The 18,332-nt window shown below is 41.0% G+C and overlaps 1 protein-coding gene across 4 annotated transcripts in view; it reads right to left on the bottom strand.

Annotated features, from left to right (window-relative positions):
• LOC143683928 (solute carrier family 5 member 4-like) overlaps positions 1-18,332 on the bottom strand; it is a 90,927-nt gene that overhangs the window by 56,999 nt on the left and 15,596 nt on the right. For all 4 annotated transcript variants that reach the window (XR_013175734.1, XM_077160418.1, XM_077160417.1 and 1 more), the window contains 5 exons: positions 15,225-15,296; positions 13,501-13,605; positions 11,167-11,226; positions 6,470-6,574; positions 2,423-2,528 (listed from right to left, as the gene is read on the bottom strand). Coding sequence is in view for 3 of the 4 variants with exons in the window: in XM_077160418.1 (XP_077016533.1) it covers positions 2,423-2,528; positions 6,470-6,574; positions 11,167-11,226; positions 13,501-13,605; positions 15,225-15,296 (448 nt within the window). In the remaining variant the exon portion in view is untranslated. The remainder of the gene's footprint in view (positions 1-2,422; positions 2,529-6,469; positions 6,575-11,166; positions 11,227-13,500; positions 13,606-15,224; positions 15,297-18,332) is intronic.

Raw genomic sequence — 18,332 nt, 5'->3', positions numbered from 1 at the left:
TTCATTCTTTTACCTAGGATTTTCTTGCTGGATGGCTTTGTTCTCTATCTGTTCTTTTTCATTCAGTTCAACTCACTCTAGACCTCTAGTATAGATTCTATTTAACTGATCAGAATTGTTCAATTCTTCTTTTTCTGTTTCCTATCCTGCCTATATGGAGCCTTTTTTTTAAATGTGGGTCTCCTCAGATATTATAGAACCTAGCCATATTTTCCCTGAACAGACTGGCCCCTGGAGGAGTAAAGAGTCACTTGCATCAGTTTTCCCCAAGGGTGAGACCCAGCAGGTTGATAGACTTTCCTATGAAGCTTCCAGACTCTGTGTTTTTCCTATCCTGCCCAGTATGTGGCATTTGTCTGTTTGCAGCTTCCCACCAGTATAAAGTTGTGTGGTGCCTATAACTTCAGCAGACTCTGCCAATTTGGATGCCTTTCACTTCTTTTTCTTGTTTAATTGCTCTAGCTAGCACTTCCAGCACAATGTTTAATAACAATGGTGGCAGTAGGCACCTTTGCCTTGTTCATGATCTTAGGGGAAAATTTTTCAGTCTTCCCCCATTGAACATGATGTTAGGCCTGGTTTTTCATATATTCCCATTATCATGTTGGGGAAGTTTCCATTTATTTCTATCCTTTGAGGTGTTTTCATAAAGAAAGGGTGCTGGATTTTGTGAAATGCCTTTTCTGCATCAATCATGACAACTGTGTTTTTCTCCTTTGATCAGCTGATATGGTGTCTTATATTAACTAATTTTCTTGTGTTGTAGCAACCTTGTATTTCTGGAATAAAACCCACTTGTTTATGGTGTATAATTCTCTTAATGTGCTTCTGGATTCAGATTGCATGTATTTTGTTGAGGAGTTTTACATCTATATTCATTAGAGAGATTGGTCTGTAATTTTCTTTTCTTGTAGTATCTTTGTCTGACTTTGGTATTAGGGTGATACTGGCTTCATAGAATGAGTTAAGTAGCTTTCCATCTTCTTCATCTTTTTTTTTTTTTGAAGATTTTCAGTATGATTGTTAGTAATTCTTCTTGGAGTGCTTGTTAGATTCACATGTGAAACCAGCAGGTCCTAGGCTTTTTTTTCCTTGGTAGGGTTTTGATGACTGATTCAATCTTTTTAGTTGTGATTTATTTGAAGTCTTCTATATATTCTTGTCAATGTTGGTTGTTCATGTGTTTCTAGAAATTTGTCCATTTCATCTAGTTGTCTTGTCATTAGCAAACAGTTGTTCATGTTATATGATTGCATTTTGCTGCAATGTATTATGAAAAATAACAACAACAAATGTCTTTAAAACCTAGGTTACCTAGACTCACAGTCAACAGCTATTTCCTTTATGAGAGTGTCCCAGGGAAAGAAGTCTCATCCTGAAATGAGCATATTTTTTCTCCAACATGTATTCTAAAATGTATGTTTATTGTATGAAAATCACTCCAGAACTGTTCTTGATTGATTGCGCTATTTCTTTTTTAAATTTCCCAACAGTACTGGCATAGTTCAGTTTTCATAAATTCACATGTATTGATACTACTCCAGACAGGTTCATGAGAGCCGGCCATACACCTTCATTCCTTAGCCACCCACAACTCACTTCCCCAGTTCTCTCTTTCCACCTCCACCACTAATGATCTACTACCATGCCCTGGCATCCTGTATTCCTTAGGGCCCCATTTTGCATACTGTAGTCTTTTTCTACACTGCTTTGTTACTCTGCATTCCATGTGGATAATATGCTGGAGTCTTAATTGCCAATCTGGGTGACAAAAATGCAGCTGAATCAAATCATCAATTCCCTACCCTGAGTGCCCACCTCACTATCCTTGATCAAGGTGCTTATGCCACACACTGTAGATTCTGTTTTTTATACCTGGTAGTTTTATTATTTATACTGATTTTGCATCTGAGGAAACTGAAGCTCAGGGAGGTTAATTAATTTAATAAAGTTCACCCAAGAATGGAATGATATCTTAATGTTTTGTTTGTTTGTTGTTAATTTTTTAACTAATAAAAAAAAGTTCACCCAGATAACAAGTGGTAACTTCAGCATTTGAAATCATGCAGTGACTCCAGAGCTGTCCCTGTTCAACAGTGAGATAAAGTGGTTTCCTTACCTTGGTTATGGCAAGGTTAACACTGATGTTCATAATTGCAAGTAGGGGCAGAACCAGAAGAAGACAGCATGACTGAGCTAAAAATGCAATGGAGGGCGGGCCGCGGTGGCTCAGCGGGCAAAGTGCTTGCCTGCTATGCCGGAGGACCTCGGTTCGATTCCCGGCCCCAGCCCATGTAACAAAAACAAAGAAACAAATTACAATAAAACAAGAAAATGTTTAAAGATGTTTCCCTTTCTTCCTTCCTTCCTTCCTTCTCTCTGTCTTTCCTTTAAAAAAAAAAAAAAAATGCAATGGACTCACCAGTAATTGTGTAAATAGCAGTGATAGCCAAGAGGATAAAGATTGCCAGGTAAAGGTCCAATCCCAAGGCCAGCTTGATGAATATGGCTCCAGAAAATATGTCTGACTGAAAAAGGAACAGGTAGGATTGAAAAATCAACATTCTTCTCAGGTCTCTGAATTTTCTTATTCAATGTATGCCTTCTTCTTTTGCTGGTAAACTCCTATTTATCCTTTAAGACCCCACTTGGCTGTCTCCACAGCAATACCTTCCATCAAGTCTTGCATGGTAATCTTCATGCACTTTCCTTTAGAGCCTCAGAGCACTTAGTTCATCTCTCAATTGAAGCACTTATTAATGAGGTGACATGTCCTGAGACCTTTCTTTGCACCAAGAATATTATAGAAACACTCTTGACAATGATGGGGTATCTTTATATTTTATATATTATATTATATTTAACTATTATGTTATATTATATTATATTATATTATATATTATTGAAGTCAGTATTCTTGTTAACCAATGAGTATTCTAACAAGTATATATGACTTTTCCTTTTTACCATAATTGGGTATGTTTTAGGGAAGGATGGGAAAAAACTTAAGTTGCGAAGAATAAGCTCTTCTTGAAACCTTGAGAGTATTCACTTCTCTTCACATTCTATAAGGTAGTTTTGTTATTTATACTAATTTTGCATCTGAGGAAACTGAAGCTCAGGGAGGTTAATTAATTTAATAAAGTTCACCCAGATAACAAGTGGTAACTTCAGCATCTGAAATCATGCAGTGTGACTCCAGAGCTCTCCCTATTCAACACATTGTTATACTACCACCAGGGGATTTTATTTAATTAAGTATGTTAAGCACTTTCAGAAGGACAGAGAAATAATTTGAAGAAAGAGATGACTGTGATAGCCATAGTTTGTGAATCTTCATTAAACTTCCCATAACGAAGACAAAGCAGATAATTAGAAAAACCAAACACACACTTAATTTACAGGAAAACTAAATGACAAGGTGTTTCCATGAAGCTAAAATGCAAGACATGGGAACAAATTAACCACAGAGGAGCCCTGCATGTGTATCAGCATCTGGAAGGAATTAGAAGGAAACAACAGCTCATCTGAAGGATCTGAGAACAGGGCATCCCTCAACTGGCAATAAGTATTCACTGGAAAACACAGTGAGCCAGTTTTGAAACAGCAGCTCTAACCGGAAGATGTTGTACTTTATTGACTAGTGGGGGAGTGCAAGAGCCCCTCAGTAAGTTCTGAAAGGAACCAGAACAGTAAAGACTGCAGAAACTCTCAAAACTACCTGCCAAATATGGTGTACACATTTAATGGAATATTAGCCATTAAAAAGGGAGAATTCTAAAAATTCGAAACAAGGACTGACATTTTAGTATCCCAAAAGACATATGTGTTGGTGAAAAATCTCATGATTATCTAAGTTTCATAAAAACTACTTACTGCAAGTCTTATACACTGAATTTTCCAGGAATGCAATTAATGTGTAAATTCAGGGAAGACAGTACCAATTTTAAAAATTGGAAACTTAGGAAAATTTGTTAATTATTTTTTCTATGGTGCCTCTTGTTATACAGGAGTTCTGTAAAAAAAAAATACCTGCATCTATCTGCTTTTATAGAGGTCTCATTCATAGTGATTTTCATGGAGGGGCAATTCTTCAACCATAAGTTGAGGTCATCTGTTACAGCCATGCCCAATAATGTACATATTTTAAATGCAGGATTTTATTATGACACTTTTGACTTTCATCTATTTTACTTACTACAATTGAGGGATTAAATTAATGGATTAGAAATAATATGTAATAAACGTTCATTGTAAATGATTTGTATTTCAGGACAGATAAGGGGCATTATCAAATGTTTGTAATAAAAAGGTATTGCATGAGCCAAGGTTTTCTTTTGCTATAAAGGACATTACTAGGATAATCATTATATCTGAATAAGGTCTGTAGATTAGATAATGGTTTGTACCAAGTTAACTTCCCGATTTTGAAATTTTCGAAGTTGATGTATTAGAAAATGAAAAGTGAAATTCAGGGGTAAAGGGGCATCATGTCTGCAACTGATCCTCTGATTCCTAATATATTTTATATGTATTTCATATATAATAGATATATTGTTATTATTATTATTGGAGGTTGAGGACCAGTGAACAAGATGAACTTTTCCAAACCTGGGGCAGGGGAGAACTATGAAAACAGTCTTAACTTCTTTATAATAAATCCTTTAATGAGTAACCAGGACAGAATCTGTTATCTGAATATAAAGAATGCAAGAGGTCATGCCTATGACTAATTGTTGCCAATATCACTTAGAGCATGAATGGACCCCTGCCCCCATATCATTCCAGCTGGTCGCATACCCTGCACGTGCTCTTGGCCTTCTCTGCTCACCTTACCCACCTGGCTACCATTCTGGCTCATCCCCCTCGAGGAACACTCCACTCCAGGACGTCCATCCCCCAAGTGCCCTTTTGGCCACTGTCAGTTTGCCCCAGCACCTTGTTCATGCTCTTTAGAGCCATAAAATGGCAAATGTCAGAGTCAGAGAAGAACTGGGAGGTCAGAGAGTCCAACCAACTGTGGAACTGTGCAACATGGAAGCACAAAGGCTCAGACACCCATGGGCTCCTCTGCTTCCCTCCACCTCTCCTAACCCTTCTGACATGGTGTCTTTCCTCTTTCAAGTTCCTGCTCCATGAAGGCAACACCGGTAGGGCCACTCCCCTTCAGTTGTGTCCATAGCACATATCTTATACTTGTCCACATATACTCTATCCTGTTCTCATTTTAGTATATTTACACATACATTCATAAGGTGCTTATTATTTCATGTGCAAAATTCTTACCTCCATACCCATATAGTCATGTAGGAATCATACATGAAGGACTCTTTGTTACTCTTAACACAGAGCTCAATAAAAAAGACTAATGCTAGGGAAATGTTCAAGCTGTGTTTGGAGGACTCGTACCACCTAATCTGAGCAGGGGCCTTATTTCCCACAATGCCTTAGCTAAGTGGAGGAGCCACAGTGAGAATCAATGTCTTCCTTCACTAAGGCTGAGAAAACTGCCTGGCCTGAAAACTTGCAGGAGATTATTTCACACATCCATGAAAAGCAAATGTGTTAGGCTTTCTTTGTTTTTTACACACGCTGCTGAATCTTCAAATACCTTCCTTCTGTTCTCATTGGTTATCTCCAAGGAAAGCAGCTTTTAAAACAGCTTTTAAACAATTGAATATTAATTTGCAGTCTGAGATAAAATAAAATACATTTAATAAAAGACAGTATATAACATGCAGAACACTTTTCTTCTGATTCACAAGTTAGACAGTCAAGCTGAAAATAAAAGTGTAAACCCAGACTGGCTCTGCCAAAGACAATGAAGAGGTTATTGTGCAGTGAAAAGGCAGGAGATTAGAGAAATCCTCTTTTCTACTACTAAATGGCTGTCACTTGAATGAATATTTTGTTCTTGGTGTACATTCACGGTTTTCCCATTCTTAATGGGAGGGCAGTTCACATTCTGGAGCTTCTCACTACTTAAAATTCTACTACTCACTTACGTGAAATATTTAAATAAGTAAAATCATAGAGGCAGATAGTAGATTGCCAGTTACCAGAGGCCAGGGGTTGAGGGGAAAGGGGAGGTGGTATTGCTTGACGGGTGCAGAGTTTGTGTTGAGATGATGGAAAAGTTGGGGTGACGTACACGGGTAATGGTAGCACAGTAGTGCGAATGCAATTAATACCTCTGAAATGCACACTTGATGGTAGTTAAGACGGGAAATTTTGAATCAGATTAATGTTACTGCAATAAAATGTTAATGAATTACTGTATGAACATGGGGTCTCTGAGCTTCTGCTTTTCCACAAGGACTTGATGGCAAGACCCTAGATAGTTGAAACATCTGTATGGTTCCACCTATAAAGGCTTTCAATAGTCTACACATCTATCTCTCTGATCTGACCACTTCTGCCTCATCAAGGCAATCTCTCAAAGACAGCACACAAAATCAGGTGAACTCACCGAGATTCTCAAAGCCACACAGATGAAGAGGGAGAGCACAGAGAGGTAGATCTGGAGTCGTTTCCCACCAAACCGCTTCTTCAGGTATTCCGGCATGGTCATCATCTGCATGGACAGACAGCATCGGGAGTGACCTCCAGGGCCCAGTACATTGGGTTACTAAGCAATTCTAGGCAGCAAGCACTGTGTATGACACCTTAAGAATACAGAGGTGAGAAAGGCAGGACCCCTTGGAAGAGAAGCATTGCTGGAATGAGCACAGACATTGGAATCAATCTTGGGATCTGTCCCTGGTTCCGGCATTTACTAGAAGTGTGACCTTTGGTCAATGACCATCTCTCTGATTCCCTCTATTGTCACCATCTATATAGAGGGGGTTTAATGTGAAGATCTGTGTGAAGACCTACAACACATAAAGCACAGTAGTATTTGTATTATTTTCACCTATAATCTTGCACTCTAGTAGCTATAATATTACTTATAAAGAATGTCACAATTATGATGAAATAATAAAGAAATAAGCAGACAAATAGAAAATATATATCTGGATATGCAGTTGTTATAGGCATCTTTTAAATCTCCACGTCAAGAAAAAACTGGGATTTGTGGTTATCATAACTGAACTATGAAGTTGGCTATGTGATTAGTAGAGTAACAGTGCAGCTTTCTGATTTATTTATAGAAAATTCTGCTCATGATTTAGTCTTCCTTAGTGCAAAAGTATGTTAAATAAATTTTTATAAAACATTCTTAAACAAGAAGGGGAATTCTAGGTAGACCAGAAACTGTATGTCCTTCAAGATGCAAAGCCACTGCCACAAACACATGAGTGAGTTCTGTGACAGAAAGCTGGTCATTGCACCCAGGAGGCTATGGCATCCAGAGCTTGTTGAAGATAGAACTGGAAGGGTCCCAATGTTGAAGATGGAACTGGAAGATGGAACTGGAAGGGTCCCAACTGGTGAGCAAAGAGTTAGCAGATGAGACCTGCAGAGAGACTGGCCAGGCGGCTTGCCCTCTGAGCACCCTCATCTCAGGCCTTATCCTGGGATACAGCACTCCACTGTCCCAGCACCAGCAATAGAAGGAATAAATATAGGTACTTGGCCCATGGAGACAGGGCAGTGCCCCAGTTTGTTGGGAACACCAAGGCTGAAGAAGAGCTGCCACAGCTGTTGTATATTCTGCCCCTAATTTAAAAAGATTAACAGTACTGATTGATATGTTTGATGTGGTTAAAAGGGGGAAATTTTAGGTTGTATATACATTACCAGAATAAAAATTAAAAAAAAAAGAACAAACAAAATTAAAGCCATAAGACTATACTATATACTATATAGTATATGTACTATTATATAGTATATATACTATACTATATAGTAAATAGTACTACTATAAAATTATTCTTTCCTGAATTATAACAAATGTGCCACACTAAGGCAAGGGGATATTAATAGGTTGTATATTGGAACTTTGTATTTCATGTGTTATTTTTCTTTAAATCTACAACTTTTCTAATAGAAAATAAAAACAGAGTTAAAAATGAGAGACCTCTTTTGGTGACAGAATAGGAAGAATTAGAATTACAGAAAATACCATGTGTTGGTGAAGATAAGGGAAAATGGGAATTGCCATGATAATAGTGAGAGGCAGGAGGGCAGCTAGCTGTAGCCATTCTCAAGAACACATTTCAGCACTTAGTGGATTTATGCAAATACATCCCCAGATATCCTGGAACAGATGAGATTAGAGCAGTAGTTCCAAACTGGGGGTGAATTTCTTCCCTGTCCCAGGTAACATGTGAAAATGTCTGATGCTCCTGGTATCTAGTGAGTAGAGCCCAGGAATCCTGCTAAACATCCTACAATGCAGAGGACAGGTCCCTACCGCAAAGTGTTAATCCTTTCTTAGAGATCTAGAGAAGAAAGGAACAAGGATGTTCATCACCACAGTATTATTACTCACTTTTAAAATTATTCCCTTTAAAAATTTACACAAGTGTGAATCAGAGTTCACTGAAGCATTTTTCATAATAGTCAGTAGGAGGAAGCACCCAAGTGTCCCTTAACAGATGAATGGATAGACAAAGTGTGGTCTGTTCACACAACAGAATATTATTCAGGGATAAAAGGAAGTGAAGTGCTGGTACCTGCTGCAACATGAATGACCCTTGAAGACCTTTGAGTGAAGTAAGCCAGACACAAAAGGACAAATATTGTATGATTTCTCTTAAATGAAAAACTTAGAATGAGCAAATTCATAAATATAGAAGGCAGAACAGAGGTTACCAGGGATAGCAGGATTGGGAAAAGGGGACTTACTGCTAAATGAGTATGAGTTTTGGTTTAAGATAATGAAAATAGTTTGGAAAGAGACAGTGGTGAATGTTACACAGTATTGTCAATGTTCTTAATATCAAAGAATTGTCCATTTAAAATGGCTAAATGATTTTTATGTTTGTGCATATATATATATATATATATACATACACGTAATAAAGTTGGAGGTTTACAGAAAAATCATGCAAAAAAATATAGGGCTCCCATATTGTTACATATATTTCACCACACTTAAAAAGAAACACATTTTAAAATGTACATACAATAAAATTCCTTTTGATTTATGAGATTGGTAAATGTACACAGACAGGTACCTACCACCACAATCATGATCAAAAAGAGTTCCTTCACCCCCCAAAATTCCTACATACCGTCCCCCTGCTATAGAGTTGGAGGCAACTTAGGTGACCATCAGTAAGGTAGTGCATGAACAGCAGCCAGAAGCAATAATTGAGCCTGGGTATAGAAGTGTGCAATTGTAAAAGATAAAGCCAAATAAGAGAAAAAATGAGGTTTACAGCAGGATAGCAGTTATGTAAATATGAAATATATATATGAACAAACACACATACACATAAGCAGAAAAAATCACCATAGAATTCCAAGGAGACAGAAGCATTTAATAACAAAGTAAACACATTCAAGTGATACTTGCAGGAAGAAGGTAAATGAAAGGAGGGATAGAAAGGGAAAGGGAGACATAAGAAATACTATGTAAGGAGCTTTAGGCAGATTTCAAATAACAATATGCACAAAGAATACATTCCTATTGTGATATATATTTATGAAAATATGTACATAGTGAGGAACACCCTTGTTCTATGGAACTGATGTCCAATAAAGAAGAAAAAGTGAGCAACTGATAATTTTCCAGAATTACAAAAAATATACGACTTCAGATTGAGGGTCCTGTTGAGTGGCGCCCCAGCCTGATGGCCTGGTGCATCAGGCTGCAACCCCTCTCTCCACCTCCAGCCCCAGCCTCTGTGCTTCATCTGCACTGAACCACTACCACGTTCCCACAGGTGCCTTGTGCTCCCTCATTTTGGGCTTTGCACTCACTCTTCACCTCACCCATCCTGCCTACCTGACATCTGCCCATTCCTCAAGTCTCCACTCAGATGGCCCCCCTCAGGGAGGTTTCCTTAATGCCCGGACTGGATTAGGGACTCTTTCACTGAGACCACAGAATCTTCCCACGTGTGATACCCAATTTATTGTTCTACCCTTTCCAGTGGGGAAGGGGAGGCTTCTCATACATAGATACAACTATGTCACTATGCACAGCACCTGGCACAGAATGGATGATCAACCAATGTTTCAGAAGAAAAGAACTCCCATGTCAGTAACTCCAGTCCAGCTTTCCTTCCTGAGCAACCTGCAACTCTGAGTCTCCCATTGCTCGGTGGGCACCTCATAACCTGAACACCACGTACTCAGTTCCGCAATGAACTTACTGTTTTCCGTGTCACCCATCACCTGGTCTCCCCCCTGGACTTCCCCACTCTGTTAATGGTCTCACGCACTTTGGCTCCCTATCTTGACCTCTTAGGGTTGCTCTTATTGCCTCCCTCACCACAGCCTTCACCTCTAATCTGCCACCAAACCTGTTATCCTTACTCCCTGCACATCACTCTTTCCCCTCTGTTTCCTTGCCTAGAGACTCATGAGATACATGAACTTCCTCATTATCTTGCCTTCAGAAGATTCCTGCTCAAATCCATTCTTCACTCAGCTGCCTGGGTGGAACTTGCTAAAACATGAGTCTGATGATGACTCTCAACTTCCTGAAAGTCTACATCGACTGCCTGTTTCCAGGAGGATAAGGGGCACACCTTTTAATCTAGGTACATACAAGACCATCACAGTCGAGCCCACCTACACCTGCAGGCCCACTTCCATCTCTAGTTCTTCTTTCCCAAGTATACTGCCTATTTAATCATAATTTTACCTGACCCTCAAACACTCCCAGACCTTGTATGATTTTCAGCTTCCATATATTCATTCCTCTGAATCTCCATGATCTCAATTTTCTATCTAAAAGGCGGCCCTTATTTTTTCAAGGTTCAACACAGCTTTTCTTGAGGCACATGGCTGGTCCCACTAACAAGTTTTCCTCCACCACAGGGGTCATACTGTAGGACCACTATCAATTCGTCATTTTTCTCTAGTCACATTCTACACTAGGAGCCCTGCTGGGGAAGGAATTGGGTGTTTGTCACTTGCATATTTCTAGCAACAGGCCAATGAGGACTGGGTACCAATGTTCCATGATGGAGTAGAATGAATGAGTGAACATGTGAGTGCATGAAATACACCTGACAGATGGGTACTCAACAGCCAACTGCAGATACTCACCCCAGCCTTGATGTATATGGGAACAAAGAACCACCCTAGAACCAGCAACAGCAGCAAGGCCTACCAGAAACCAAGAAAAGAGTATAAAGTTAATGAGGCTTGATTGTGAACCTTGTCATTTGCTGATCTGAATCTGAAAACAAAGTTTGTTGGAATTCTGTCCCACTTCACCCAATTAATGATCACCAGGTAGCTCTGGGTTCTTTTCCTCTGTTTACATGAGTCAGGAATCATGGTGTCCTGGGGCTTAGCATGTGATTAAAGATGTGTATAAAAAAATAGAAGATAAAGTTTCTAAACTGACCTGGACCACTGGAAGATCATACAATCTTTGCCAATGGGAATTACTCTTTGATGATAAGAGTTATAGCAACATTATAATTCTGTCTCAAAACATTGAAAGAGAAAGAAATAATCTCAGTTCCCCTCATGTATTGCCAAATAATAATTGCAGTGGTATTATACTGCATTAATATGTAATGTTTACCAATTGCCTTCATATATATCACTCATGTTCCTCTCATATCAACCAGGTGAGGCAGATATGATAAACACAATCATTCTGCATTATGGAGGTGGAACCCAAGGCTCAATATTAATGAAGCCCAAGGTCACATGGATCTAAATGAGCAGGCTGGATTTCTGCATCCTTTAATCATACCCACTTGGGTCATAGATCATTTTGTCCATGTCTCTAGTGACTGGGTCTATTATGGAGTTCACAATATTATGAAAGTAAAACAAGGGAGAATGTCTCCCGGAAGAGAGTGGGCCAAGCAGTGGAAATGACTCAAGGTCACTTTCCAAATACATCTGAAAATACTCTGTTTACACTTTTATTATAATCCAACTTTCTTCCACAGACACATGTCCCTCTAATTGCTATATATGCACAAATGCATGCAAATACTAAAAAGAATAAGAGAAAAGAATAGAAAAGAAACACAGGTAATTCAATACATATTTATAGCATTTTCACTAAGTGCCCAGTCATGTGCTAGATGATGCGCTAAGAAGAGTCAATGAGGGGACATGGCCCCTGTCTCTAAAGAACTTAGGATCTAAGTAAACAGACATTACTTCCACAAGTTAAATGATAATAGAACAATCAGTACTCAATCACAAAGTCTTGTAGAGTCTAGCTGTGACTAGCTGTCAAATTATTCACTCTCAACCACATTGTCTCTGCCTTGATTAATTCCTACTTGGTTAATTCCTACTCATCCTCCTGACATCAGTTCCAGGAAGCTCCACCAACATGTGCCAAACCCAACCCACTGACCAGGATAGATGTTCCTCCTGTGCATTCCCTTACTCTGTCCATGTTCCTGCCCTTTTACTTTCTACACTACATTGAATGCATGTCTGTCTCTGCCACTGGAATGCAACTTCCCCAGAAGAAGGGATGAAGATTTTTTCATTATTTTATTTTCTGCATCTAGTTCAGAGCTGGGCACCCAGTGTGATAGCTCAGGAAGAAGAGATACAAGTGGAAGCTAAAATGGCCAAGGATGTCAAGTGAAAGTGGGCTTGAATTGGATAGAACTCCTTGAGCAAACACACACAGATGGGGAATAATAAGACTGAAATAATTCAAGCAAAATGGAGCTGCCTGGGGAAGACCCTGAAGAACAGAAAAGAGGTAGATTAGGGGAAGGGAAAATTAGTGTGGCATATTTCTCAGGGACTGGAGCCTAGCCATGCTTAAAATTTTTTAATCCTTCTCTCCTTCTCTACATTCACTCTCTGCCCTCCGTACCTGTAACCCCCCTCTCTGTTCCCCCCTTCCCCCTCTTGTTGTAGACCTCCCATTTCCGTAGCTCACCACTAAACCGCAAGCCTTCCTGTTATTCTCTTCACTCCTCTATACCTAACCTAAGCCCTCAGCCTAGCAACTGCCTCCTGCCTTATGTGATTGGCTGTCCCTTCCTGACGTGTGTGCCCAAGACTCCACCCCTCCCCGAAAGTACTTAAGCCCCACGCTTACCCCGCTCTGGGTCGTCCGAGCCCAGGGGTCTTCGGACCCCAGACGTCTCACTCCTCGGGTTCCCGGGTGGCCCATCCCGGAGTGTAACAATAAAAGCTTAAAACCCGCATCTGGCCTGAGTGATGACTTCTCGCGACCGCCGGCTGGGGAAAGCGCTGGCTCCAGCTTACCCAAGTTAATTCCTGCGAGCTCGCCCCAAACCCACCCAGTGTACCGGTCGCGCGGCCCGGCTGAAGCTATCAGCGGCAATTAGAAATCAGATCAAAGAAGAGGTGATCCTCTATGGTCTCCCAGAAAAAAATACTTGAATATGGGGTTGATTTAAAGGAAAACGTGACGTCACTTACATTCCATTCAAATGCTGCAGTGGCGATTCCTGAAGCTGCTCCTGTCCCAGCGAGCCCCACGAAGTGACCACTGCCAATGTTACTGGCAAAGAGAGAAGCTCCCATCTGGACCCAAAAGAACAGATTAGGGTCAGAGTAGAAAGGCCTAGACAAGACTTCTTGAAAATGGAAGTGTGGGGATGTTTATTTCAATCACTACTCCCTAGGATAGGAATCAGCAAACTACGACCTACAGGCAACTGCCTGATTCTCTATGGTCCATAAACTTAGAATGGTTAGAAAAAGTCAAAGGAAGAATAATATTATGTGAAATGTGAAAATTATATGCATTTCAAATTTCAGTGCTCATAATTAAAGTTGTATTGAAACATAACACACCCCATTTGTTTACATATTGTGACAGAAACCTTATGGCCCCCAAAGCCTAAAATGCTTATAACTGGATCTTTTCCTGGAAAAAGCTTGCTGACCTCTGCCTTAGGGAAACAAGGATCCATCTACCACCACTCTGAGTTGAGAATTCCTTGGCTTAGAACTGTCAAAACTCATCAGGCTCTGCCCCTTTAAACAGCTTCAAAGACCCAAAAGCCAGGTAAAAAGGACCCTCTCCATCCTCCCATCCTTGGATTCTTTTCTCATCCATCCCTTTCCCACACTTTCTATTACATTGCTTACTTGGTCTTAAGTCTCAAAGATGAGAGAGAACTCTTGGGAGGGCACAGATGAACACTGGTCTCAATAACACAGAACTGGGGGAGTGGGGTACTTGTAGAGCCCCTTCCTCAAGCACACTCCTCTGTGTTCCCATATCTCATGCTCTACATAATTGTATTTTCTGTTCACACATTTGGGGGCCAGGGGATGGAGTTGAGTTCATTTGTGGCTATGAGATTTGTTGAATCTTGAGTATTTCACAGAAACAGTTGTAAGAAGGCAATGTCTGATTGGACACCCCAATAAAAACACATTTCAAGTTCATGGTCAGTTACTGGTTGTCCTGTTTAATTACCTTAGCCAGATCATTTCCCAATATCCACTTTCATTGAGCCAGTAGATCTGTGAATGTAGCACTTACTGAGCACCCAGTCATACTCAGAGCAGTTACAATACTGTACTAGTCCAGATCTACTTTCCACTGCAATGGGCAGGTAAGAAGGAGGCTGGAGACCAAAACCCAGCAAGGAATACACCAACTGCACAAGAGTAGGACAGGCCTCACCATTAGCACATCACAGGGGAACATGCTGTATGTTACCAGTGAAACCCACAGAATAGAAGGACTAAATGTGCAGTGAAGGGCTGGAATGAGTCAGAAGGATTATCAGGTGAAGAGGAGCTTGGGCTAGCTGTTGAAGGATGAAAGGAGAGATGAGGGAGGCTAATCCAAACAAGAGGGGCATCATTAGCTCAGGATTGGGAACAAAGAAGGAATATGCTGGGTACAATGAATAAAGCCAAGGCACATGATCCTTGATGTGGAACAGGGAAAACAGAATATGAGTAGAGGAGCCTTCAGTGCCAGATTCAATTTACTGTCATAACTAGTGATCAACTATTTGTTCCTGAAAACAGAGCAGAGGCCTCAGGCCAGGGATTTAGGAAAAGAGATGCCAGCAAGTCAGCAGCCACTGGGCATCAGAAATTGTGACAATTTCCCAAAATTTCCTTTATTCATACTAAACACATGAAAGAGATTTATTCCTAGGAAATTCTGACCCACTCACCGGCCACCAGGCCACGTCTCGACCAGCCAGGAAGAAGCCTCCAACAGTGCCTCGGTTCGTCCTCAGCATGGCCTGAGCAAAAGGGAAGAAACAAGGGGGTAAAATCACAGCTTATGCACCCAAGATGCCTCACATGCTCTGGCAAGGGTGCTGCAGATATGACTTTTTCAGCACTCCCAACGAGGGAAACAATTTCCTAGAAGCTGCACTATAGTACCATTATTTAAAGGACTTACAAATCATAGTTTCATAAAATTCCTATGGTGGATGGATCTTGAGAAATCATATTTCTCAACTTCTCTGCCCACTCCTCTGTTTACTTGCATTTAATGAAATGTTGTCAAGCACTGTTGAAGCTGTGCTTGGAAGAAAATTTTGCTCTAACATATTCACTTAAAAGAAAGAATGAAAGTAATTGGATTAAGCATCCTGCTCAGTTCTAGGAACAAATAATGAAGGAAAGTAAATAAAGGAGAAAATAAAAAGAAATTATTTATTCATTGACAATAAGTACTGGAAATGCTGAACAGAATGAGCCTGAAGTTCTCAGTATTGGCTCTGTTTTCAACAATAAGATAATGAGTAGAAAATTTAACCCATGCAGCTCAGTGTAAGCATTATGTATATTATGCAGAAGAAAATGGCTCTGACAGAAATATAATGAAATTGGCAAGTCGCCTCATTTTCCCAGCGCTGTCACCCCACACCTCTCCCTCCCTAAGATGCCTTCCTCCCATGCCTTGCGTCCACCCTGTGAGCCACATTGAGCTCCCACGTACCCAAAGCCCAACAGCCATGACCACCACGAAGTAGATGACAATAACAGAAATGTCAGCAGCATTTTGGATGCGCTGTGACATCACAGGTGGCTCCTGGGGCCTGTCCATGGTGCTGGCGCTTAACGTGCTGGCCATGGTTGCTGGCAGTTTCTTCCCCAGGCTATGGCTGGCCTCTTCTTTATATAAGCTCTGAGTTAATAATCACCCTAAGCATGTGTATCTTAGTATCAGAGCCTGCTCCTCACATGGGGACCTTTAAACTTCTCCCCTGAAGCCTACCTCTGAGGACTTGGCCCTCCAGCAGTCAGTCCTGGTTTAGGTGGAGTGTGAGGATAAGGGGAAAGAGTGCAGAAATGGGGTGAGAACTGGAGGTGCAGTGTGAGGGCTTCACTAAGTGGGAAAACAGGAACCTTAAGATGTTTGAACCATATGAAGTGAGTACTTGTGTGAAATGAAGGGGAGAAATGAGGGGAGAAGCACAGAGGTGAAGGAGCTGGAAAAAAATCAGAGATGGTAGAAGATGGTTCCAAAGAGAACAGGTACAATTCCTGAGCAAGTAACTCTATCACTTGCATTTGAAGATAATTAGGCATTTCATGGTTTCCAAATCCTTATATTTTTCTGGAAAAGGTTATCTGGAGAGGGTTTCATATGGCACATCAGGACTGTGCCACTGATGCAGGAAATGGAAGCAGCTGTACAAGCACATCACATGGGGGCTGATGGTAGGGTGTGAGGGGGGGGTGCTTTCAATGAATCAATCTGAAAGCATATGAGGGTGATACCCAGAACTCAGGGCCCATGTCCCCAGGGCCACAGTCTGCCAGCAGTTAGAGGTAAAGCCCCAACACTCTTTTTTTTTTTTTTGTACATGGGCAGGCACCGGGAATCGATCCCAGGTCCTCTGGCATCGCAAGCAAGCAATCCTGCCTGCTGAGCCACCATGGCCTGCCCAGCCCCAACACTCTTCATTGCACCTTGTCTGTTTGACTTGTCTGGTCTTTTTCTTCATCATGTGATCTTTGAGATTGCCCAGGGGTCTACAGTCAGTCAGGTGGTATCTTCTAACTCCTGAGGGAGAACCACTAGCTAGAACATATTAATAACCAAGTGCTGGGGAGCCCCAAATAACCCATCTTTGCCAGAGAAGACAGAGCCTTGTCACCTACTTAATCAGGAAGATAGAACCATACAGACTTCAAAACATGAAGTACAGGCTCCAGTCAAATCTTTTCTAGAGTAACATTCTTAGCCTTCCTAACCTTTATAGGTAAAGGGATCTTCACCTGTAAAATGGGATCTGTAAAATGGGATGGTTATGCACTCCCACCTGGATAAAAGCCATCTACACTAATCTTTATGAATCAATGATCATTAATCTAGATGAAAAAAATTAAGAGCTGTGGTCACATGGCTTCACAGGGAGGTGGATCTCAGGATAACTGTTACAATGTTTCTATACAGCTTGTTTTGAGTGAAGGATGCCCCAAAGAAAAGCACACTTCCATTATGAGCCAGTATCAAATCTTAAGGCTTTCAGTTAAGGCCAGTGTCAAGAATTGAGCTGAGCTGGGAGAGCTGAGCTGAGGTGCTATGTGTCAAAGTTGCTGATTAGATATTCGGCAGAGAAAAAGGACAATTCTTACTTGCTCAGAGTTCTGGAGGAAGAGAAAGACTGGTGAAAGATCCCACAAACCCTGAACCTAAGGAAGAGAAAAATATTAGGTAGGAAACTTGTATCCCATACTTGCCATTTCCTTCCCCCTCACTCAGTTCACACAGGTCAGGAAATGCCAGGCAGCAGCTGGGATTCCCTCTTCATCTTCCACCCAGGGACAGAGACTATAAAATCTCTCACAACAGTAAGAACTAGCCACACCTATGTCTGGACACAGAAACCCAAGCCTCCAGGGACCCATGACAGGGTGTAAGCTACTATATAAAGTGGAATATTCAAGGACAACAAGGAAGGAGGAACAAGGAGGGAAGAAGAGGGTATTTCCCAAAAGCATCAAGAAGCCAGGTAAAACTGCCCAAATCTACTGGTTGGGGACTTAGGGGACTGGGGAGGATACTTCAAGGCCCAGGCCAGAGAAGGACAAACAGTATGATAAATCATGGACAGAGACTGGGATTCCAGCAATGAGTCCTGGTACACATCTCACCCTTAAGGAAAACAGCAGCCAAGGCTCAATCCTTGCCTGGAAATGGGCTGCAAACTGTGGTGCCTGGGGCAGAGTTCCATGGCAAATGCTGAGTCAGGTTTTGCCAAATGAAGTGATGCATGCGGATGCTGCAGGGCTGCAGGAACAAACAGTGCCACCTGCTG

Source organism: Tamandua tetradactyla, chromosome 5 (assembly GCF_023851605.1).
Source record: "Tamandua tetradactyla isolate mTamTet1 chromosome 5, mTamTet1.pri, whole genome shotgun sequence".
In the NCBI taxonomy this organism is placed as follows: Eukaryota; Metazoa; Chordata; class Mammalia; order Pilosa; family Myrmecophagidae; genus Tamandua; species Tamandua tetradactyla.
This window is presented reverse-complemented; position numbering and strand designations above follow the sequence as displayed.